The sequence below is a fragment of the Panthera pardus genome, unplaced genomic scaffold (genome assembly GCF_024362965.1).
Source record: "Panthera pardus isolate Hobbes unplaced genomic scaffold, ASM2436296v1 HiC_scaffold_13, whole genome shotgun sequence".
Taxonomy (NCBI): domain Eukaryota; kingdom Metazoa; phylum Chordata; class Mammalia; order Carnivora; family Felidae; genus Panthera; species Panthera pardus.
This window is the reverse complement of record NW_026526688.1, coordinates 191,371,222-191,395,915: the sequence shown is the minus strand read 5'-3', so window position 1 is coordinate 191,395,915 and position 24,694 is coordinate 191,371,222. Positions and strand designations below refer to the sequence as shown.

The 24,694-nt window shown below is 46.1% G+C and overlaps 1 protein-coding gene across 1 annotated transcript; it reads right to left on the bottom strand.

Annotated features, from left to right (window-relative positions):
• Nucleotides 1-224: 224 nt before the first annotated feature.
• QDPR (quinoid dihydropteridine reductase) lies at nucleotides 225-18,763 on the bottom strand. The gene is made up of 7 exons (XM_019453631.2): nucleotides 18,603-18,763; nucleotides 16,081-16,173; nucleotides 12,448-12,544; nucleotides 9,604-9,744; nucleotides 5,417-5,525; nucleotides 4,124-4,207; nucleotides 225-887 (listed from the first exon to the last, which is right to left on the bottom strand). Exons 1-7 carry the CDS (start codon nucleotides 18,699-18,701, stop codon nucleotides 782-784), a joined length of 729 nt encoding a protein of 242 aa, XP_019309176.2. The 5' UTR covers nucleotides 18,702-18,763; the 3' UTR covers nucleotides 225-781.
• Nucleotides 18,764-24,694: the final 5,931 nt, after the last annotated feature.

Sequence of the window (24,694 nt, the reverse complement as noted above, 5' to 3'; positions counted from 1 at the left end):
ATCACTCATTCTCCATTGGTACAGCCACTATCGGCTGCGTGGAGCACTGTTCTAAATACACAGGGCCATCCTGGCGCCCCCGGATTCTGATCTGCCCAAGCAGGAACCGTGCCCGTGTTTTTGTGGTGAAAAAGCTGATCTCAGACAGAGCCCGCCCCCTTCCCATGACCGCATCCATCAATGACTGTATTTTAAGCCACAGTTGATTACAGAAGACAACATCATAAATGAAGTGCATTTATTAGGAAGATAAACTCCAAATAACAAGTAGCTCAGAAGTACACTTGGCAACCTCACAGGACAAGATATCTTAACAGAGTCCACGGGATTTTGCTTACACCACAAAAGGAGTTTTAAGGCAGTTCAATTGGGCAGCTACAAACACGATGTGTGTGATATAAACAGAACATTCAAAACTAAGGCCCCCGAACATCCCCAGTATCAACGCATCTCTGAACTAGTCAGGTCGACAGACCCTGTTCAGGACTGAATCCAAGTCTCAAATGCAATTCAGGAGGATGCAGACCCAGAGGCTCTGCTGGATACCTCCTAAACTCACGCAGCTAACAGACCGTCTGTGCTATTACAGGCCTCCGCCCTCATACCTTATTTCACATGAACATTTTACACTGTCCTGGGAGAACAATGCACATTAGGAGAGAGGACAACAGGACTCAGTATCTCATACCACAAACCAGATGACAGAAAACAAAGGACCTACACAGACACACTGAGAGAAACAACTTTTCTGGCAGGTCTCCAGGAGGCACGGAGACGAAGCTTAAAAATATGCCAGGGTGAGCTCCGTCTTTCCCTCCGTGGTTACCACCTGGATGAGGCTCCCCGAGTTCGGTCGGTTTTTCTCTATGATCCAGTCGTGGAAGGTTCTAGAACAAAGAATATAAGCTTTACATTTTCAAAGCAAAACTCTCGACAACACATGCTTATATTCACATCAGTGGCTTGGGGGTAGAGGACAGCAGCAGCAACTGTGAAAAAGCCACAGGGACACATAGCCAGGTCCCCAGTGCCCTCAGTACTCATTCCAATGTCCAAGTGGCAGCATTCGGTGAGACTTTAAGTTTGGTTTTTGCATTTTGCTTCATTGTTAGAATCCTTTACAACACAGTAATATGATTTTAAGTGATTTAAAAAAGACGGTAATTAGTTAATTCTAAGAGAAAGACACGTACATACACAATATTTTTAATTTGAACAAGTGCATGCACAAACGAGCAGGGGAGTAGCAGAGGGAGGGAGAGAATCTCAAAAAGGCTCCACACTCAACACAAAGGCTGACTCAGGGTTTGATCCCACAACACTGGGATCATGACCTGAGCCGAAATCAAGAGTCGGACGCTCAACTGAGTCACCCAGGAGGCCCAAATGTGCACAATTCTTTATACTTTCCCATGTTACCTTTCCAGAAATTTAAAAGAAATTCATTCATTCTTTTTTTTTTTTTTTTAAGTAACCATTCATGGAACACCACAGCAATGGGAAAAGATAGCAAAAAAAAGACTATTACAATAAAATGTGAAGTGCAGGAATGGGGGAATTAATTACGCTGCATGCAGGGAAGGAACCCTGCCTGGGAGAGTTGGGAAGGCCTCCTCTAAGAAGACAGGAATTAAAAAAGGGCACAGCAAATTCACAAGATGCAACAAGTACCTGATAATTTTTTTTAATGTTTATTATTTTTGAGAGAGAGAAAGAGAGAGAATGACACGAGTGTGAGCAGGGGTGGGGGGAGGGGGGAGAGGGAGACACCGAATCCGAAGCAGGCTCCAGGCTCCCAGCCGTCAGCACAGAGCTCAATGCGGGGCTCAAACTCACACACCCCAAGATCATGACCTGAGCCGAAGTCGGACGCTTAACTGACTGAGCCACCCAGGTGCCCCACTAGTAGCTGATAATTTTCACACAAAACAATTACATTTGAGTACTTGGTCCCCTTGGACAACCCACCAGCTAGGACTCTGGACCTTCTTCAACTAGGAAGCACTCAGGAGTTTCTGGGATATACTTTGGTAGTGACCAGCAGCCTGCTAGACCAGAGCCGATGTTTAACTGTCAAGCCATTCAAGATTCCACTCCAAGGGCTGAACAAGCCAAGGGCAGTTATTCCATAGACCCAACAGCAAAGCACTGCTAAAACTCCTCCAAAGTCCCATCCACATTGTGACCCATCTCTGGGGCGGGGCAGGGCTTAGGGATGGCTCTGAGGGAGACCGGTCAGATGGCTGGATGTGAAGGGGAACATGCGTTACTCATGCATGTTTTAAACTGTCTTACTTCGTCTTCACTAGCAGTCTGCAGTAGACAAGGGAAACACCATCATAACCACGGAGAGCAAAGGCTAACATACTCCAGACATTCAAAGCACATTTCATGCCAAACTGTCATGTGAGTTTTCAAATCCCACAAAGGTGCCATGATTTCTGGAACAGAGGGTGGCTGGGACTCCACCACTTGGCACTAATTCAGAAATGTGACCCCCGATGATCCATCTAGAATCCAGGTTATAGATGCTATTGGAAATACTGGCTTTTACAAAGAAGCTCAAATGCAAAACACAATTCAAAACTTGGTAGGCAGAAGTAACTGTGGGCCTAGTTAAGACCACAGGCCCTGCGGTCATACTGCCTGGGTCAAATCCTGGCTCTGCTATGTGATCTAGGGCATGTTATTCATCCCCCTCGCCCCCCATGCCTCAAGTCCCCAAATCTTAAACAAAGATGACAGGCCCTCCCTCAGTGACTTGCTATGAACATTAAATAAGATTACAGGGGCGCCTGGGTGGCTCAGTCGGTTAAGCATCCGACTCCGCTCAGGTCATGATCTCACGGTCCGTGAGTTCGAGCCCCGCGTCGGGCTCTGTGCTGACAGCTCAGAGCCTGGAGCCTGCTTCAGATTCTGTGTCTCCCTCTCTGTCTGACCCTCCCCCGTTCATGCTCTGTCTCTGTCTCAAAAATAAATAAACATTAAAAAAAAAAAAAAAATTTAAATAAGATTATAGTTAGGGGCACCTGGGTGGCTCAGCTGGTTAAGCGTCTGACTCTTGATTTAGGCTCAGGTCATGATCTCACGGTTCGTGAGTTCAAGCCCTGTGTCGGGGAGTGCAGAGCCTGATTGGGATTCTCTCTCTCTCTCTCCCTCTTGGGATTCTCATTCTCTGTCTCCCTCTCTCTCTCTCTGCACCTCCCCCACTCTCTCTCAAAAATAAGTAAACTTAAAAAAAAAAAGGTAACATTTAAAATGGTGCATGATGGCACATAACAAGTGCTCCATAAATACTGGTTCCAAACATAAAAGTCCCAAATGCCTCTCAACTTAATTAAAATGAGATGTAGTAGCAGGCCAGAAGCACATCCCAAACTTTGCAAACATCTTGTACACAGCTGTCGAAGCAGCAGACACACCGGCTCTTTGGGGTAAGGCCATCTCCCGCGTGGGGAGGGCAAGGACATCTTCTTCATCTCCCTGTCCCGGGGCCTAGCCCAGCACCTGGCCCACAGTGGGTGCTCGGGGAATACGTACTTACCACATGGAGGGCTGTGGGGAACTGAGATCCAGACAAACACAAAAGAGTGAGAAAGCTAACTCCTTCTCCATGATCTTCAAATGCCACCCATATCCACAAATGGGTGAATGTGATTTCAGGAACAAAGGACACTCTGTGTGGGTCTGTGGCTCAGCACTAACTCAGACACAGGAGCCCAGATGTTCCCTAGATCACCATCTGACTCCCACACTGCTGCTCCTCGTTAGCAGAGACAATGATGTTACCGGGAACAGAGGTTTACCGAGCACTTACTACGGGTCAGACATCGTGCCAAGCGCTACCACATTTAATCCTCCTGATAATTATGGATTCCATTATACAGAAGGGGAAACTGAGGCCTAGAGCAGTCAGGCCATGCTCAGGCTGGCCAGCTCAAGATTCAGGTCAGCACTGTCAACCCCTCCTGAGACTCACTCTGATGTGTCACATACCCTCCAGAGGCCTGGGAACCTCCCAAAGCCACCTGCACTGGGGAGCTAAGAGAACACAGCCTAGTCTGTAAAAGGCAGAGAGATGGGGCTGGAAGCTGCCTGTTACCGACAGTATGTCAATACTCACTCAACCAGGAACTCCAAGGGCGTCCAGGAACTGAAGTCGGCCTCGGGCATTGATTTCCTGTTCATCGGGGTATCCAGGGTAACCCTGCAGTGCACAGAGACAAGACTGTTGTGTGTGCCTCCCTTCTGTAAGAATTATAGCTGCCCGGTCCTCCTTAGCCAGGAAAATGCAATGTGAGCCTTTGGCACCAAGGGTGGCCGCATTTACATGGGGAGATCACAGGAGGACAGACAGAGGCCAGGAAGCCCTCCACATATACAGAGATCATGTCCGAGCATAATTCAGTGAAGTGCTCTGTGACTCACCCTTCAGACAGACAGGAACAAAACAAAAGAGCCTTTTTAAAAATACAGTTTCGCCTTTTCTTAAATACAGTCTTTATTAAAGTAAACTGCTTTGCAATTTGCATCTTCTTCACTCCCTAAAACGTAGCAGACTCATTTCTCTCAATTTTTAAAGTGTAATAATAATATTTCTTTAAGTAGGGGAAAAAGACAGCCTCATCCTTCGTTCTGGGACTGTTTCCTACGAAACCTTATGATTTTCAGCAAGAGGCTACAGAACTCAGATATGTAGGACTCTCCCAAGAACATTCAGGCCTCAGAAATCATTCAAAATAGCTGGGGGAGCAGGTCACAGAATCACAGAAGCTCACAAACAAAAGGGAGCTGGAAAGCCCTGTGCCCTAGCAGGTCCCGACGTCCCTTTTAGAACTACAGGCAAGAGACAAGCCGGTTGGTGCTGGGATCCTTCCAGCAGGAAGGAACCCCACCTCCAAAGCAGCTGCCTTGTCTGGGGCCACTGACAAGGACCTTCTTCCAGGTCACAAATAGGAACGAGTCCCAGTTTCCCATATTCTCCCTCAGACACCACTGTCCCCACCTCCCCCCCACCACACACACACACACACACACACACACACACACACACAAATACACACATGCAAAGACTAAAGTACAATCTCTCTTCCACTGGCCTTACGATGACTTGAAAGAATACAAATATTAAAAAGAAATGCATAGACTACTTTTAATAAGGAGGGACAGAGGGACAGATGGAGGGAAGGAAAGAAAACAAGGAAGAGGAAGACAGACAGACAGACCCGTCCCACCAGCCAACCATTCTGGACAGCCTGGGACACTCCAACATCTGAAGAAGCATCTTTAGGGCCTCTGGCGAATGTGAGAAGCCAAGGTGACAGGACACACAAGTCCCTGGTGAAGAGCTACTCAAATGTTAAGTCCTGGCAGCGAGGCAGAGGCGGGGAGTGAGCGGGGAGCCCCGACCACTTACGGGAGCACGGCGATGGCCGCAGAGCCGGAGGGCATGCCGCTGTTCTTTCCGGCGAGGCTCTGGCAGAGCTGATGAACAGCACCCTTGGCCATGCCGTAGCCAATCATCCCTGGGGAGGGGGGAGAAAACAGTTCAGTGACCAGTGGCCACCGCTAGTGTGTCCAGAGAACCCCATGCCGGGCTGGGAAGAAGAGAAGGATGGACACCTGTGGAGAGAAAGTGAAAGGGACATAGTATTCAAGGGCACCTACTATTCACCTGGCAGTTGACATTTACCGTAAAAACCATGAGGTTCATCTTATTTTTACTGCTGAGCAAATGGGGAAGCACCGTCAGGGTAACGTGCCCAGGCTCACACGCAGACTTGCACCGAGGCTAGAGGCCAGGCAAGAGCTGCGTCTAAACCCTCAGGTCGGTAACTTGTGGGCGAGATGGAGCACTCATCCGGAATGCACGCTGCCCAAGTTCAAATCCCAGTTCTTCCACTTACCACTACAGAAATCCCAGGCAAGTTCTCAAAACCTTTCTAAGCTTGGGTTACCCCATCTGTAAAATGGGGATAAAGTACTTAATTGCGGGCTCAGCACAGGGTAGGTGCTCCCTAAATGTTTCCCATCAAATTAACAGAAGTAATGTGTCCTGGAGTCCCACATGCTGTTTAAAGTATACGAGTGAGCAATTTTCACGTGAGTATACGTGCTACCTATTAATTTTCCTTTCCTCCCACTGGCCAATCAATGTTTGCTGACTGAATGAAGAAGCAAGGCATGTCTTTTACTAGGACCAGTTTCTATGTCCCTCACTGACCAACAACAAAGAAGCATGGTTATTCTCACTGACCAACAACAAAGAAGCATGGTTAGTTGTTGCAGACACCTCTCCTCCTCCTGAAAACCACTGTTCCTTTCGGAGCTCAGCAGCCTCCTTAAAAAAAAAAAAACAAAAAAAACCCAGCGCACATGCTGTTCAAAGTGTAACAGATGAGGAGGCCTCAAAGGTCCAGGGGGAGGTGGGGATCACAGCCCAGCCGAGGAACCAATCACTAACCTCTTCAACAGCCACCCTGAATTGCAAAAGAGGGTCAAGGTCTCAAACAGTTATTTAGAAGCATAAGAAGGTTTCACCATCTCTGGCTTCTCTGTTTAATCAGGGGCAGGAGGCCAACAGTGATATAAAGATTTACCTCTGCACGACTGAAATAAACCAATGCACAAATCTTATTCATCCAGCCCCAGTCCCCAGCAGACACCCAGGGACCCCTCTTCATTCTATTCCAACAATATGATGCAGAAAGAAACAAGCAACCAGCAACAAGCTACCGGCATCCCTAATGGTTTGATTCCGCAGGATTCTACATGATGTTGGTAAGAGGGTCATTTGCAAGATGCAAAAACAAACAACAAAAAAAGCATTCATTAAAAAGATAAATACTTTTCCTCTCAATATAAAATGATCAATGTAGTCCCTAAGGACTGATTCCCAAACACAGCACAGATCCCTAAGTGGTCAACAAGTGATTGCCATCAATTCTGATAGTTTATCGTCCAAGAGACAGGAGACAGTCTATAAATAACAAGCCTGAACACAGGAGCGTGAGGTTTTCTGAGTACCTTCCCAAGTGAACACTTTCCAGTTTTGAACAACCCTTCTTGTGATGAAGGACCACTAAGCCCGTCTGTCATTTGTTTCTGGACTATATACATAGATTTCCCTAGATGACTCCGGGATCAGAATCGAAGTTAAAACATTTCATGACCCAAATAAATTTAACAACATCTAACTAAGAACTTAAAGATGAACAAGCTTATTAACATCTAAAGCAGAAATAGTTGGGTTTTTTAAAGTCTGGAATAAATAACAAAAGTTCACATTTACTACTGACTCTATAATCTTTCTAAGCCATTAAGAGATTTGCAAGTCACAACTACCATATAGAGGAGGTAGTATTATTTATCCCCATTTTACAGATGGCAAAACTGAGGCTCAGAGAGGTTAAGTAATTTGCCAAATATTACACAGTAAGTGGCAAAACCACAACAGAAAACCAACCTGGGTAGTTCTAGAACCTCCCTTTTTTTTATATATAAGTTTATTTATTTTGAAAGAGAGACAGCGAGCATGAGCGTGGAAGGAGCAGAGAAAGAATCCGAAGCAAGCTTCGTGCTGCCAACACAGAGCCCAATGTGGGGCTCAATTTCACGAACCATGAGATTATGACCTCAGATGAAATCAAGAGTCAGACCCTCAACCAAGTCACCCAGGTGCCCCCAGAACCTGCAGTCTTAACCAGTATCCAAAACTGTAAATAAAAAAGATATTTAAAGACCAAAACAAAGAAAAAGACTATTTCATCCTTTAGAAAAATTAGTCTTCTGGTTGTAAGGTTTTCTTTTTTAAATGTCAAGCCATTACTCATTTTTCTATTCACTTTCTACTGGCTCTGCCCTATGTCACCTTTGATAAAAACCAGATCTCAACCAAACCAACATCGAACATTTACACAGCTTTAATTATTGGAATAGCCATGGGCCTGTAAGATCACATGCTCTGAGAAATCTAATGAGAAAGTCAGTGGCAGGAAATTGTTAATTTATTAAGAGGACTCATAGTTCAGTGACTTACATTAAAATTGAAAAGGCGTTCCAGATCTCTACCACTTACTAAAGAGACCCCAAAAAAATTCCCCTCCTTTCTTTTTAACGTTTATTTATTTTTTAGAGAGAGAGAGGGTGCGTGTGAGTGGGGGAGGGGCAGAAAAAGAGGGAGACAGAGGATCCGAAGCGGGCTCTGCGCGGGCAGCAGAAAACCCATGTGGGGCTTGAACTCATGACCATGAGATCAAGATTCGAGTCGAAGTCAGTTGCTTAACCAGCTGAGCCACTCAGGCACCCCATCCCCTCCTTTTTTTAAAGAAGAGTTTACTTAGGTGGTCGACGTAGACACTTTCCCCTCCCTGTGCTGTCCCCAACCCCACTTAAATTTCGTTAGCCTCATTCCAAAGGGAGTGCTACGGGTTGAATCGTATCCCCCCTCCCACTCCCAAATTCATGTGTTGACGTCCTAAACTTCAGTATCTCAGAAGGTGATTGTATTTGGAGACAGGGTCTTTAAAGAGATAATTAAGTTAAAATGAGGTCTTTAGAGCGGGCCCTAATGCAATCTGACTGGTCTCCTTACAAGACAAGGACATCAGGACACAGACACATGCAGAGGGACATCCATGTGAGGACACAGGGAGAAGACGGACATCTGCAAGCCAAGCAGAGAGGCTCCAGAAGAAACCAAACCTTCCCACACCTTGATCTCAGACTTTCCAGCCTCCAGGAACTGTGAGAAAATAAATTTGTGTTTAAGCCCTACAAACCATGGTCTGTTTTCATGAGTCTCCCAGGAAATACACGGAATAAAAATGCAAAGGAAATCACGGTTCTGTTCTAATGCAGCAGAAAAAGCACACAATTCAGAAATGATCAGGGTTTTGGTTCAAAGTGTAATTACAGCGTACTTATTACATAATGACAAGGTCCTGAACCTAAGTTCTAGTTCGCTTCCCTGTAAATGAAAAAGGTAGTTAACAGTCCACCGCAGGATTAAATGAGAATATATGTGAAAGGAAAGAGCAACTATGAGAAGACTCGGCAAGTGCTGGGCATTGTATATACATCGACGCCTCTCATCCCTCACAGTTACGCTTCAGGGAGGTGTTACTGCCATTTACGATCAAAGAAACTAGAGCAGAATTTGGCCAAAGACCTCAAATAATCTGTTCAAAGCCACTCAACTAAAGTGAAGAATCCACAGCCAGCTCTCTTACCGAAAGCCCCACCATTTCCAGGGGCTGAGCTGCTTCTCAGGGACACACGAACACAGGGTGATGAAGATACAACTTATTTATTAACTGATTAGTATCCACCTCCTCACCATTCATGCCCTGGGTGGATCCCAGATGAATGGAGTGGTGGGAGTCCCAGATGACAGGACTCTGCACCCACCATGCACATGAAGACAATGCAAACAGAAGGGGGCAGAGTCCTACCCCTAAAAAAAGCCAGGAAGCACACTCCACCCAGCTGTAAAGCCTCCTGGAGGCTAAAGGGCTCCCAGGTCCCTCACCTAAGGAAGCATCCAGCAGCCCAGGGGGCGAGGGCAAGCGCTCCCATTTCACACACTGGGAAACGAAGGCCTACCGGGAGTCCCGTCCAGGGCGGCCTTGGCACCAGCCAAGGTGAGGAGGCCTCCTTCTTTGAGGTGCCTGGTGGCCAGGTGGCTGGAGATGACCGACGTCCACATGCTCTGCTTCCACATCAGGTCACAGTTTTTAAAGAGAGCTGAATGAGAAAACAACATGTGAGCTGAGCATTCGCAGGGAAGAGACTGAAAGGTAAGCTCCACTCACGGCGTCCCATGAGGAGGCGTTGACAGCCACTCCTGCTCTCTCAGTCCCTGACTACAAGGTCCAGTACAAAACAGCACAGGGCCGTGGTCAGAGAGACCTGGGTTCGAATCCAGGCCATGTGACTACCCGAGTCTCAAGTTTCCTCACCTGTAAAGTGGTTAAAATTTTAGCCAATAAATGAGGACTGTTAACAAATAGGCTGAACTGGCTTTAACTCAGAAATTGTTCTACTTTATGAAGGACAGTAGATTTGTAATAAGAACCTATACGTCTAAGTCAAGTTTTACCTGTGATCAATCTGAGGCACTTATACTGCATGGACATAAAGAGGGTTCTCATAGAGCTACATTTTTTTATGGCTGAAAGTTGAATGCCAGCTTTAAAGACTCTTTAGAAGAAAGCTGCTCAGACAATCATTTCATGCTTATTTTAATCCTCTGACCTTGCCCAAGACATGGTGGGGAATAAGTGGTAACGTGATCACATCACCAGCTGGGCAAGACACCCAGAATCCAGAAAGCAATCCCTCCTGAGACCAGAGGAGGGGTCTTCAGTAAGTGATAACCAAGGTATTACATTTCCCGGCTACAAAGAACTAGACAAAAACAAAAGTATGGATCCACATTTATCAATTCTTGTTCCCGAAACACACAGAAGGCCATCGGGGTGTTCCGCCAACCCGATCACCCCACAAAACACCAATTTTATATTTAACTGATTTCACAGAATATCAATTCCTTTTTAAAGAGCTTTGACTTTGTGGGTTCAAGCCCCGCGTCGGGCTCGACACTGACAGCTCAGGGCCTGGGGCCTGCTTCAGATTCTATGTCTCCCTCTCTCCTCTCTCTCTGCCTCTCCCCTACTCACGCTGTCTCTCTCTCAAAAATAAATAAATATTTTAAAAATTAAAAAAAAGAGCTTTGAATGATAAACATAGAAGGAATAACAAAATTTAAAAACTGCTGACTCAGGCAGAGATTATCAACAGAGGCTTAAAACCAATAGGTTTGGGGGGCACCTGGGTGGCTTGGTCGGTTAAGCGTCCGACTTCGGCTCAGGTCAGGATCTCACGGTCCGTGAGCTCGAGCCCCGCGTCGGGCTCTGTGCTGACAGCACGGAGCCTGGAGCCTGTTTCGGATTCTGTGTCTCCCTCTCTCTCTGCCCCTCCCCTATTCATGCTCTGTCTCTCTCTGTCTCAAAAATAAACAAACGTTAAAAAAAAAATTTTTTTTAAAAAAAAACCAATAGGTTTGGGGAATTTGAGACCCTCAAGGTGCTTAAAAACAGGATACTCACACATGATGCCGAAGTAGCATCCCACGGATTACTTACTAACCGCAAACAGAAAAACGTACCTTTACGATGGAAGTCTGCCGCTACCACCCTAATCAAGCACCGTTTGGCATCACTATGGATCGGTACGGTGATCTGACAGGGTAAGTGTCCCCACACGATGTCACAGGAAGCACACATCACTCAAGAGGAACTCTCGCCTCCAAAACATTCAACTCGAATCTAATTAAGTCTCTAGACCTAAATTCTAGTTCACAAGAAATACCATGGACAGAGGAACAGGTAAATGACACCTTACAGAAATGGCTGGACAAATTCGGTCTGTGGAACTTTCTCTGGGAAAAGTGCCCTGTCTACCACCGAGTCTATCACAGAAGAAAAAAGTAATTCTAGATTAAGAGACTAAAAATAACAACAAAATGCAATGCACAAATCCTGACTGGAAAATACATTTAGGCGGGGAAAAAACTATAAAAGATTTGGAATAAACTGGAGAATTCGAATACAGGCTGAGTTTTATTAATCTTATAGAATTATTATTAATTTTCTTAGGTATGGTCACAGTATTAAGATAACGTAGGAGAATGAGTTTACTCCCTGAAGATATATGCAGAAGTGTGTTGAAATTCTTACTTTCAGATAGTTAACAAAAAAATACATACGCAGAATACATATGCACAAGAAAACAAGAAAGCACACGTATGGCAAATGTTAATATCTGAATTTAGAGGGCACAGGGTGTTCAATGAACTGTTCTTCCAATTTTTCTGTATGTTAGAAAATTTTCATAATAAATATTGAAAAACATACTCAGCTTTAATAAATGCTCAATTTGTAGTCCTTTTTTTGGAAATTTATTTGAGAAAGAGAAAGAGAATAGGTGCACACGCGGGTTTGAGGAGAGAGAGAGAGAGAAAGAATCCCAAGCAGGCTCCGTGCTGTCAGCCCAGAGCCCCAAGAGGGGCTCCGCCTCACAAACCATGAGATGGTGACCTGAGCTGCAATCAAAAGACAGATGCTTGACAGACTGAGCCACTCAGGTGCTCCTTGAGTCCTTCCGACTTTCAGAATGATCTATTTCATACACATCCCCCATTTCCCACCCAGTAATAGGCCCTGAAAGACTGGGATGGAAACAATACTTATTCCATTCTGCTTCTACTTCAAACTTCAAACTTAACGTCCCTCTCCCGTAACCCCCGTTATGAGAAGCGTTTTCTTCATCCGTCAAATGGGATGTTAATCCCTACTGCACAGACCTACCAAAGGTCAGAAAAACCTGTCTTTGCCAGCTGGACAAAATGCAGAGCAGAATGAATGATTCACTGAGAAAAGGACTCACATTTGGATTTGGCATTGCCTCCGGCCCATCCTCCAGCCACACAAAGGATTGCGTCCACCTTCTCTTCACCCAAGAGCTTTCCGACCTCAGCTGTCACCTTAAACAAAAGGGACAAAAAAGGTGCAATAAGCAGTCAGGTAAACCCAAACAGACTAATGTCCTTACAGATGCCTCAGTTTATTTTTCACTCGTTTTGAAGTCAGTTACCAGTACCTGGCAATTAACCCTTTGAAGATTAGAGGAAGGACCAATCTACAGTAAGACAGTGAAACCCAACTACATTTCAATGTGATTTTTAGAAAGCAATCTAGAGTCTTCTTTTGGGATGGTTAAGACATTAGCACCCCTGGAAGAGAGCAATGAATAAAGAAAAGCAGGAAAAGGGGTTTTTTTTGTTATTTTTTTTTTAATTTTTTTTTTTTTTCAACATTTTTTATTTTTTTATTTTTGGGACAGAGAGAGACAGAGCATGAACGGGGGAGGGGCAGAGAGAGAGGGAGACACAGAATCGGAAACAGGCTCCAGGCTCCGAGCCATCAGCCCAGAGCCTGACGCGGGGCTCGAACTCACGGACCGCGAGATCGTGACCCGGCTGAAGTCGGACGCTTAACCGACTGCGCCACCCAGGCGCCCCAAGCAGGAAAAGGTTTTTAAAAAATCACCGAGAGCTTCAATGCCCACAGCTAACCTTCCGGTCTCTTTCCAGACTTTCTTCACACATTACAGAATCGCAATCTGAGATAATCTATTCTTTTCTACCCTCATTACAAACATCCCTTTAACTGCAACTCCAAACCATAAGTGCCAACAGGAAATATTTTTAAAAAGAGCAACAAAAAACAGTCAACTATACTTCATGTAAAAAAAAATATAGTCAATGGCAAAATGTTAGTAAATACCAGGTACATGGGTGATCATTTCTCTCTTTACTTCTGTTTGAAATTTTTTAAATGTTGAAAATACATACATGTAATTTTGTTACAATTTTTTAAAACAAAAATCTGGCGAGACAGGCAAGTCTGGCCATTGACCGCTTTCACATTTCTCCAGAATGGCTGAGACGACTTAACCCAAGACCGTGTATCTTTGCCTATGGTAACAGTTAGTTTCCCCAGCAATTTCTGAAGCCTCACATCACTCCTTCAAAGAGAACGCTTTGGCAATGGAAACCAATCTTTCATCTCCCTACACCCCATACCTACATCTTTCCTTTTAAGAAATTCCTGGACTTCTGAATTCTTAAACCAAGTCCTGTTACCAAGAGCCCAGATCCCAGCTGCCAGAGTTGGCTATCTCCCAACGTCCATATGTACACACAACCCTGTACATGCTCATCTTTTCAGGGAAACATGGAGCTGGAGAAACGAAGCACCTGTTTGACTTTTACAACATCTATGCCTTTAATTCCTTCCCCTTAAATTTTGCTCTCTGCCCAATCGTTTTCCATAGACTTAATGCCTTTCTCATGTCTTCATCTCCTATCTCTAGTGAATCTCATGCCTAGGGGGCCAATTTTACATGGGTTAGGATTAAATTTCCTCTTCTGAAGCCTTAAAAACAAACATTGGATGTCATGCTGTTTATCCAAACTCTGAATTGGGTGACTGGGGGGTTAGGGAGGGTTAAACGTTCTAAAATTTGAACTTGTAATAACTAAGGCAGTTCTCCATCTTTGTCTTTAAAATGCACTGTTAAGTCTCACACGCAGGCAATTTCAAAAACACACACGGCATTGGAAAGCTGCAATTAACAGGAGCAGAAGAGCCAGTGACAGACACTGATCACAGAGAACCACAGCCAGAAGAGCCGCCACCCAGGTGCCCCACAAACTCCCCATTTCTAAAAGGGAGATCAGTCAGAAACGTTTTGCGAGTGTTACAGAAGCGAAGCAAGTTGATGTGAATAAGCACTCAGGATGATGCCTGACACAAAACTATGCCTTGTTGGGTTTTATTATTAAGCCCATTAAGGCGAATAAGTAATCATTAAGAACAGGAAACATTAGGATCAGATTAAGTAAAAACAACAAAAATCTATATTCTGGAAAAAGTCAGCTAGCTTTTTATATTCTAAACTCTGTGAAACCGATGCTTTAGACAGAGTGAGTGAGCAGGAGAGTATCCTCAGTATGGGCTTTTTTCTTTCTTTTTTGTATTTTTGGACTTATACACACGTTTGGAGAAATGGACTGGAAGGAAATACTACAAAACATTAACTGCATAATGGGACTAAAAATGACTTCCCCGTTCTTTTTGCTTAATTGTATTTTCTACATCATACATGTATCACCTTTAAAATTTAAAATATTCTTGGGACACCTGGGTGGCTCAGTTGGTTAAGCATCCAACTCTTGGTCTCAGCTCAGGTCATGATCTCACAGTTCATGGGTCTGAGCCCCACATCGGGCTCCGTGCTGACAGCGTGAAGCTTGCTTGGGATTCTCTCTCCCCCTCTCTCTGCCTCTCCACTGTTCACATGCTCGCTCTCGCTCTGGCTCGCTCTCTCTCAAAATAAATAAATAAACTTTAGAAAAAATTTTAAAACATAGCTAGGACCATTAAACATCAGACCCTCAGTAGTGTTCATATTACTAGGGAGAATGTAACTAAACAAAAAGCAGACTGTGAGCTTACTGAAGTTGTTAGTTAAGTCTCTTATTAGGAAATCCCATGCTCTCTACTCCACCACGAGCTAGCTTTTTGGCCATGTCACTTAGTGTCTCATCTCCTAAGCTATAAAATGGGTCTACCCCCACCTACCCGCCTGCCTCACTGAGTGCTTGCCTGTAAAAGTACGTCACATCACACAAAGAATAATGCGGAGATTTCCTTGGGAACATGGGCTGCAGCACTGACATGAGAACCACAGAGAGCACAGTCCCCCGTGCAGCTTATGGGAACGGCTCTTCCAGAAAAGTCGGCCCATGTAAGAGCATCTCTGATATTTATACCAACATGGCCATCAAACTGTCACTGTCCTTCTGGGCATCACAGGGAGAAACAGGGGTATTTCACAGTTTACTTTATGTATTTATTGGACTTCTTGTTTTACAATAAACATATCATTGTATAATTAAAATTACCCTGTTTTGTTAGGGTTCATGCTTTGAACTAGGGAGCTCCACTTTTTAGAATGCATCCTAAATAATCAGAGATAGAATTCTGTGTTCAGCACAGAATTCCTGATAATGGCAAAAAAGAAAAACTGCAAGCCATTTCAACGTTCAGGAAGTAGAAACTAAAGAAATTAAAAAATACATGCTGACACAGAGGGGTTTTTTCAAGTGATCTGAGAAGTATTTAAATTAAGTATTAAGTTAAAAAAAAAGTTGACCATAAAATATAAAATACAAGATTATCTCAACTTACAAAACTAAAAACATATAGGATACATAGGAAAGACAAGAAAATGGGCCAAAATGTGAACAGTGAGCTAAAGAAATGGATTATGCGTAATTTATCCTCTTTATATTTTTTTCACTTTTTCCAAATTTCCCCCAATGAGCACAAATGGCTTTCATAAACAGAAAGCACTAACTGGAGGAAAAAAAAAAAAAAAAAATGCATTACCAGAGGAAACTGCTCCCCAGGGTTTCCCTACCACAATGCTCGGTGGGTCTTTTTCTGGAATTACCTGGTCGGCCTGCTCTGTAAATGAGTCCGTCATTCTAACCACGACACTAGCACTAGCCTCTTCATTCTCCACCACGTCGATGCTGGCAACCCACTGGAGTGAAAGAGAAAACAGCTTTGGTCAAGAGACAATTAGTTGTTTTTCCAGAAAGATCCACACTCAGAAATGGGGGCAGTGTAGACAGAGGAGAGGCTTAAATGAAAACCCACCAGAGATAGAGAACAAGCTGAAGGCTGATGCGGGGTGGAGGAGAGGGGAAAGTGGGTGATGGGCACTGAGGAGGGCACTTGTTGGGATGAGCACTGGGTATTGTATGGAAACCAATTTGACAATATATTTTAAAACAACAACAACACCAGAGAAAGAATCTCACTACTGACCTCTCATGCTCCTTACACACATTTGGCTTCAGCCAGTCCACTCCTTACTGAGCCCCAGCCTAGCCCATCTGCCCCCAAACACCTCACCTTCCTCCTCCACTCTCACCTCTTAAGGCAAACCCTGCACTTCCAGCGACCCCTCGACCGGAGCAAAAAAGCAAAACAACTTTTTGTAAAGGGCCAGAAAGTAAATACTTTAGGCTAGCCATATGGTCTGTGTTGCACCTACTCAAATCTGCTGTTGTGATGGCACAGCACCCCAGACAATATAAATAAATGAAGGAGTGTGCTTACATCCAATAAAACTTCAGGCACTAAAACTCCAGAGATGTGAATTTCATGTAAGTTTCACATGGTACAAAATTCTATTTTTTTTTATTTTTTTCCCCAACCATTTAAAAATGTGAAACCATTCTTAGTCCTTGGGTTGTACAAAAACAGACAACAGGCCTAGTCTTCCCGGGAGGACTAAAGTTTTCAGACCCCTGCCCTAGAGCACAGAGGGATGGCTTTGGGTTTGGGAATCAGACCAAAGTTTGAATCCTGGCCCTGCAACACAGTGGCTTTCTCATAGAGGTTAACAATTAACACGATTAATGTGAAAATTCACTGAAATGGAGCATGCTACAGCTCCTGGCACAGGTGACACACAGTTCCTACTAAGAAAGTTCCAGGGCCCTGAGGTTCACAGGACCCAGAGATATATATCTCTACCACAAGCTATGAAGAACACAGCATCCATTTAAGAACACTCACTACTTCTCTGTCACCAGCCACGGGGGGATACAGACACAAAGAAAAGGTTGTATCCCAGTCCCTCCCAGAGTTCCCAGAAATGTAGGGGTGGGGACAGGGGAGACAGAGTCCAAGGTAAATCAGCTTGTCAGATTCTGCCAAGTCAGAAATAAACCAAAGTGGCCCCAACAGGGGGAAGTGCCCCCACCGGGGAAAGGCACAGCTCTCACATCTGTAACACATGGATACCAACAGGATTCACTAAATTCAAGTTTGGGGAAGAGTAAATGAAATTATAAGAGTATGTGAGAACACAGTGCCTAGCCAACACTCCTAATAACACTGTCACCACCATCCACCTCCACAGACCCTGGAAGATGCCTCAAATAGTCTTCCAAGTTGAGTAAAAAGACGGTGGTGTGCTTAGAATCCATTAAAAGTCCTATACCAGATGCTGAGCCTAAAGAAAATCCTGGAACCCTTTCTCCCTGGTCCCGGGGCTACCCTGGCCCAGGCTGCTGCTACAAACTAAAACCCCGAGGCAAAACTCCCCAGAGCTCCAGCACATTTTGTGCAAGCGACAGCTGCAGGGAGGAGACAGAGGGTGGAGTCCCCACCAGAAAAGCACTGAGCCCTCCAGAGCTGCTAGGGTCAGGGTCCCTGGCCATAGGTCAGCTCCGCTCCTACTAGTCCCCTACAAGAAGCAATACCCGATTATGCAAAGTAGTTCAAACAGCCTTTCCAAAACAAAGAAGCCACCAGCATTGGTGGGGCTGAGCCTTCCAACAATCAGGTGCAAGGCTGGCTGAAGGAACCGGGGTAATTATAGTAATACTAATAGCTAACATTTAAACAGCTTTTACCACAAGTCAGATACTTTACAAGCACACCAATGATCTCATTCAATTCGCACAAGCCCCTAAGGGGTAAATACTAGTAATATCCCCATTTTAAAGACGGGAAAACTGAGGTTCGCGGGCTTTAATCAATCAGTTAACGACTAGTAACCCGTGCCACGCAGTCTAATTCCAGAGCCTTCCTTCTCATTGTTTCTCCATGCACCCTCAAGCCCGCTCCTCTTTACTCCCCTCTGGAATTCTCTCCGAAGCCATTCCAGACTTTCTGGGCCTGGCGGAGCGGGCAGCCCCATCCCCCACCTCCTTGCAGAGCAAAGGCCCCGCACCTAGGATGCGGCGTAGGCACGCACTCGTAGCCAGGAACAGAGCAGTAGACCTGTGCACACACGTGCAAGCACTCACGTCTGGCCTGTACAGGGGCCCCTGGCTTTAACCAGACTGCCCTCCAGGGCCGCACCGGTAAGCCCCTCCGCTCCCCAGTCACCAGCGTACCCGCCCGCCACCCAACCCGAAGGTGCGGCAAAGCCCCGCGGAGACCCAGCCGAATTACCCAGTTGCGGGCCCGGAACGCCTGCACGCATCGGGAGCCGAGCGCGCCCCTCCCGCCGTACACCAGCACCCGGCGCGCCTCTCCAGCGACCGCCGCCATCGCGCTCCGCCTCCCGCTCAGCTCCCGAAGCTCCGAATGCCCGGAGCCCGAACGCGGCGCCCCGGCTCGCCCGGCCCCGCCCCGGCCGGCCCACCCACCGGGCCAAGAGGGACCGCGCGGCCGCCGAGCCCGAGCCGCGCCCGCTGCTGCCCCCTAGCGCGCGGCCACGCACCTGACAGCCTGAGGGTGCGCAAGCCGCGCCCCGCCGCCCGCCGGCCTGGAGGTGCTGGGCCCCCGGGGCGTGCAGGGCGCAAGGGTGGAGAACAGGTGTGCGCGCGTGTGGGTGGCGCCCGCCCTCACGAGGCTGAGTTCTGTGGGGGAGACAGGACAAACCACGTATGTGTTTTAACCTTTAAATAGGAGTGAAGGCTCTGAAGCCCCATGCCTGGCCCCCTATTTAATAGCTTTGTAGCGCTAAGCAACTTGCTTAACCGCTCTGTGCCTCAGTCTCCTCTCGGTAAAATGGGAATACTAATAGTCTGTCCTCCTAGCGTTTTGGAAAGGATTTTAAAGGATAATACTAGAGTTCTGAGAGCAGTGCGTGGCTAGTAATAGGAGCTCAATAAATGCCGACTGAGCATTATTAATATTGTTTTTGCCGCTACTTTTGTTACAATTCGCTGGACTTCTTAGAGATTGTGAATTTCAGTGCTCTTCCATTTTGGAGGTGAGGATATTTAAATATCTATTTGGGGCCGTATTTGAAAATTAAAAATTGCCAAAACGATACAAAAATTATAGTATACTATGTTTTAAATGTCGAATACTTCACAAATTAATGCTTTTAAAACAAACCCAAAAAAACTACGAAAATTATTACAACAGTTCAAAAAAATATGAGTACATTTGACACAACAGGACTTTAAGGGTCTGGTAGAGACACAGCTGAAGATGTGAAGTCCTGTAATACTGTCCTTGGACCTCTGTAACTGTATGTAAGCCCCCATTTGACGAGCATGTTGAAGGTCCACAATTAAGCGCCACCAAATGGTAACAACTGTCCCCACTGACAGAGCCTAGCATTTTCTTTCTTGTAAATTAGTGACTTCTGTCCATGGAATGTGCCCCTAATACAGAGCTTCTCAATCCCAGCACTATCGGTTTTGTGGGGGCAAAGGGGAGGGCTGTACTGTGCATTGCAGGATGTTTATAACATCTCTGGCCTCCACCTCCTAGATGCCAGTAGAGGCCTCCCCGCCCCTCCAGTCATCACAATAAAAAGTATCTCCAAATCTTGCCACGTGTCCCCTGAGAGTGTTTCAGAAAAACCCAAGTTCAGCTGCCCTTCACTGGAAAAGAGACAGAGTTTTGATTGGAAAAGAATATGAGTTTTATTCGGGAGGCTGGCCACCTGGGGAGAAAGTAGACTCCTGTCCAAAAACCAACTCCTGGGTTTTTGTCTGACGCAAAGATTTTTGAGGAACTTTAGGTCAGTTACTCAGTAAAAGGGGAGCACAGTGGTCTGTAACACTTCTTGATTGTGTGCAGACATTATCTCTGTTATCTCTTGGAGGTTGGTATTTGTTGGTGCCCCAGGAGAAAGGTTGTGCGAGAGGCTTTGGTTCTTCCTAGGAAACAATGCATTCTTATGCCCAGAATTCGTGATCCCCAAAGACCACTAGGGAGCCGAGTCCGATGCAAAAGCAAAGAGCCTTTATTCGAGCTAGCTCGAGCTCAATCCTCTACCTGCACCAGCGCAGTGGTGAGATACCAGGGAAAGAGAGCAAGTTTCAAAAGGACAAAGGTTTTATTGGGGCCTAGCGGCAGTTGGTGAGGTAATGGCTATGGCCTCAGCCAATTGGCTGGGGAAGGGTCCTGGGGAAGGGTCCGAGTCCTGTTAGGCAGGTGAGGGGGGGGTTACTCAAGGGGAGGAGGTGTGGTCAAGGTGAAGGACACAGAACAAGATGGAGTCGGCCGGCGTAGGCCCGCCCTTTCAGCATGATCTGTAGATATACAGAGAAAAGTTTAGTTAACCAGTCACTCAGGTTAAAGGTGCTTGCTAAGACTTTAAAGACTACTAAGTTGGCTGGAGGGGCCAAGGCGGGGGCCTTAAAGGGGCAAAATCACCCTTTGTTGAGAACTAGTGCCCTAACACTATTGTAACCTTCTTGACAGCAGGATACACGTTGTACATCTTTGTGTCACCCTCCACCCATACACAGTGTATTGTACACAGCAGACTCACAGATATTTGCTCAATATACTTTGCCAGATAAGGCACACAGAAATACTTTCATTTGGGGAACAGTGATGAAGGAACATAAGGGGCAAGCTGACAGGCCACTCACACAGCCCCCCCCCCCCAACTCCTAGATGGGATGTGTGATATTCCTCGGGCACTCCTGGCTACCCAAGAACAAAGGAAAGGAGAAAAACAAATGGTTAACTGAAAGAGATCATAGTCCTGCAGGACCTAAGTCTCCATCACCCCCGCATAGTGATTTGGGAAACAAAGGCAGAAGGAAATGACAGATAGAACTAAATTTCCTTATAAACCTGCAGCCAGTTGACAAATACATGAGGCCTGCAGAGTAAAACTTTTCTCCAGGAACTTCCCACTGTCTTAATGCTAATGATTTGCTTAATGCTAAAACAACCTTAGCGTGACAATAGCTAGGCCACTATCCTGGGAGTCTTTTTTAGCATATGAAAATCTCACTGGAAACTTCCCCGGGACTTTACCTCCCCCAACTCCATAGTATATAACCAATCTCTCCTCATGGTCCCAGGGCAGCTCTTCCTGCCCATGGGTCCTGTCCCCATGCTTTAATAAAATCACCTTTTTGCACCAAAGATGTCTTCAAGAATTCTTTCTTGGTCATTGGCTCTGGACCCCACAAACCCCACTGTCACCCCAAAAAACCTCATCAACAGGATACAGTCCACAATGCAGTTTATTAAGAGAAGCTTCATTACCGGGAACAGAATTGCTGGAAGACTGGATGAGGAGGTTAACATCATTTATTTGGTGTCCTCTCTATATGCCACGATGTGCATGTACTATTTCATTTTGCTTTGTACAACAATCCCATGACAGATTAGAAAACCAAGCCATGAGAATCTCAAGCACTTGCCCAGAAGAATAAGAATTTGAACCCAGGTCTTCAGTAGAGTTCTACTTACTTAACCACACTTCCATTCAGCAGGGCAAGAGCTTGCTAGGAATCGTTTGTTTCCTGTATTTTTCTAAAATAATTTTTCTAAAAATAATTCCTTAATCCCTAAAAACCCAAAAGTTGACAAAGGTCCATCATCTGAGGCTGAAATACAATGCAAACGTGTTACACAGGTCCAAAGCATGCTTACCATTACAATAAGAATAAGTAACGTTGGTTATTAATGTGCCATATTATATTATATTATTATATATTATATTTTATTATTATAATGTGTCATTTATTAATCAGCCTTTCATATGGATTTGCTACCAGAAAAGCATCTGCTATTTCAAGATTATGATGATGAACGGTTGTATTTCAAAGACCTGAACTCCAGCCCCAGTCCTGACATCCAGTTTTCTCATGAGAGAAATCATTAGAATAGTACATCCTTTGACTACCACGAAGGGTTACTACCATCAAGGGATAACAAGCATATGATAAAAGCCCTTTGTATGCAGAGAGAGCTCTACACAAGCTTCAGAGACACTCTTCTTCATTTTCATTGTGGAGAAACCACAGAAGTGAACCCTACTTACAGGGCATAGGGAAGGAAACTGACGTTTCCATTCCCATGTCCTTCTGGCCCTTCCGCTGCTCTCCAGCTGAGGTTTTCAGAACTCCTGTTGGTTAACAATGCAAACTCCTGAACCCCCCTCCAGACTTCTGTGACCAAATAAAAAAAACGTTTGTGCCACTTCTGTCGAATTTGACTACCCAAAACTATTGATAGTTGCTGTTGCCAATCTCATGTGACATAAAGTTGACATTCAGTAATAGACTAAAAATTGAAAGGGCGGGCCTACGCCGGCCGACTCCATCTTGTTCTGTGTCCTTCACCTTGACCACACCTCCCGACCCGGAGAGCCTGACTGGCCACGGTTAATGTCTGTTTGTTCTGTCTTTTCTGTGTGAGCTCATTTCTGGAATTCTGGTAGTGCCCAACACGGCCTAAGTGGACGCACTGGAGGACCACGGGCCGGGAGTTTCGGAAGACGTTCCGATCCTCCCTTCTGGAGGGACGTGGAATCCCCTCAAAGGTCTAAGCTAGCTTTCAGTTTTGCTTCCATGGAGTTGGAAGACTTTCTAAGGGCCCTCTGTTTGTCTGTTTCTGTGTTTCTCTGTTTTGTTCTGAGGACTTACTGGACGGACGTTATGGGACAGACTCAGACTACCCCCTACCCACCCTCTTGGCTTAAGCGCTTCCTAGACCCACTCCCTCCAGAGCCAAAACCCATTCTTGCTTTGCAGGGGACAGAGAAGAGGAAAAGTATTACCCAGCCTTCAGCACCCCTCTACCCTGTCCTACAGGGGGGTACTGAAGAAGAATTAATTTTTCCTCCCCCGTATAACCCCTCTAGGATGCCAGAAGAACACCATCCTCCCCCTCCGGGGGAGGCAGACGCTGTTCCGAGAGCGGGAGGCGGAAACGCTCCAGGGGCAAGCCCGCCCTTTACCAGACAAAGGGCTCAGAGGGAGCAATCCGCCTCCGCCGCCCACTCCACTATTCTGCCCCTGCGAGCCACCGGACCCCCAGACGCGGAGGGGAACCAGCCCCATCACTATTGGCCTTTCGCCCCTAGTGACCTCTACAATTGGAAAGCTCAGAATCCTAAGTTTTCCGAGAAACCGGCAGGGCTTATTGATTTATTAGACTCTGTTCTTTTTACCCATCAGCCCACGTGGGACGATTGCCAGCAGCTTTTGCAGGTCCTGTTCACGACTGAAGAAAGAGAAAGAATCCTCAGTGGGGCCCGAAAACTAGTTCCGGGTGCAGACGGGAATCCCACCACCAACCAGGCTCAGATAGATGCCTCCTTCCCCTTAACTCGGCCCCAGTGGGATTTCAACACGGCAGAAGGTAAGGAGAGGCTCCGGGTCTACCGCCAGACTCTAATGGGGGGGTCTCCGAATGGCTGCTAGAAAGCCAACAAATTTGGCCAAGGTAGGAAATGTACAACAGGGAAAAGATGAATGTCCGGCTGCCTTTTTAGAACGGATCATGGAGGCATTCCGTACCTATTCCCCCATGGATCCAGAGGCTCCGGAAAGCAAGGCAGCTGTTATCATGGCCTTTGTAAACCAATCGGCCAAAGACATTAGGAGAAAATTACAGAAAATAGATAGACTAGGAGAAAAAAGTCTGCAGGACTTACTGGTGGTAGCCGAAAAGGTATATAATAACCGGGAGCCTCCTGAGGACAAGCAGGCTCGCGCCATGGCAGCTGCCAGCAGTAAGCAGACTCGAGACCTGGCCAGAATACTACTAGCTACCACTGCTGACTTCCCCGAGGAACGAGACCGCCGTCTCGGGCAGCTGGCAGACGATGCAAGAAAAGGTAAAGGAACCACCAAGGGGGGGAAGCAGAGGCTGCAGAAGGATCAGTGCGCATACTGCAAGGAGATAGGGCATTGGGCCCAAGATTGTCCAAAAAGGGCCGGCGGGAAGGGAAGCAAGACTGATGGAGTAAAAAAAAGTCCTAGAGCTAGATGAATTAAGTGATTAGGGGAGTCGGGGTTCGGACCCTCTCCCCGAACCCAGGGTAACTCTTAAAGTGGAGGGGACCCCTATTGACTTCCTTGTCGACACCAGAGCACAACATTCGGTCCTCCGCACCCCACAAGGAAAACTAGCCAGCAAGAAGTCCTGGGTACAAGGGGCAACTGGTATGAGCCAGTATTCATGGACTACCCGAAGAACAGTAGATTTGGGGACGGGACGGGTATCCCACTCCTTTATGGTAATACCAGAATGCCCCTACCCGCTGTTAGGACGGGACTTACCAAGATTGGAGCTCAGATAACTTTCAGACAAGGGGGCCTCAGGTCACCGAT

Bases quoted from the DNA above. Each gene is read 5' to 3' on its own strand.
- QDPR (XM_019453631.2), bottom strand. From the start codon at position 18,701: ATGGCGGCGGTCGCTGGAGAGGCGCGCCGGGTGCTGGTGTACGGCGGG. The intron at 16,174-18,602 runs GTAATTCGGCTG...CTTTCACTCCAG, and splicing joins CGTTCCGGGCCCGCAACTGG to TGGGTTGCCAGCATCGACGT. The intron at 12,545-16,080 runs GTAATTCCAGAA...CTTTTGTTTAAG, and splicing joins TTACAGAGCAGGCCGACCAG to GTGACAGCTGAGGTCGGAAA.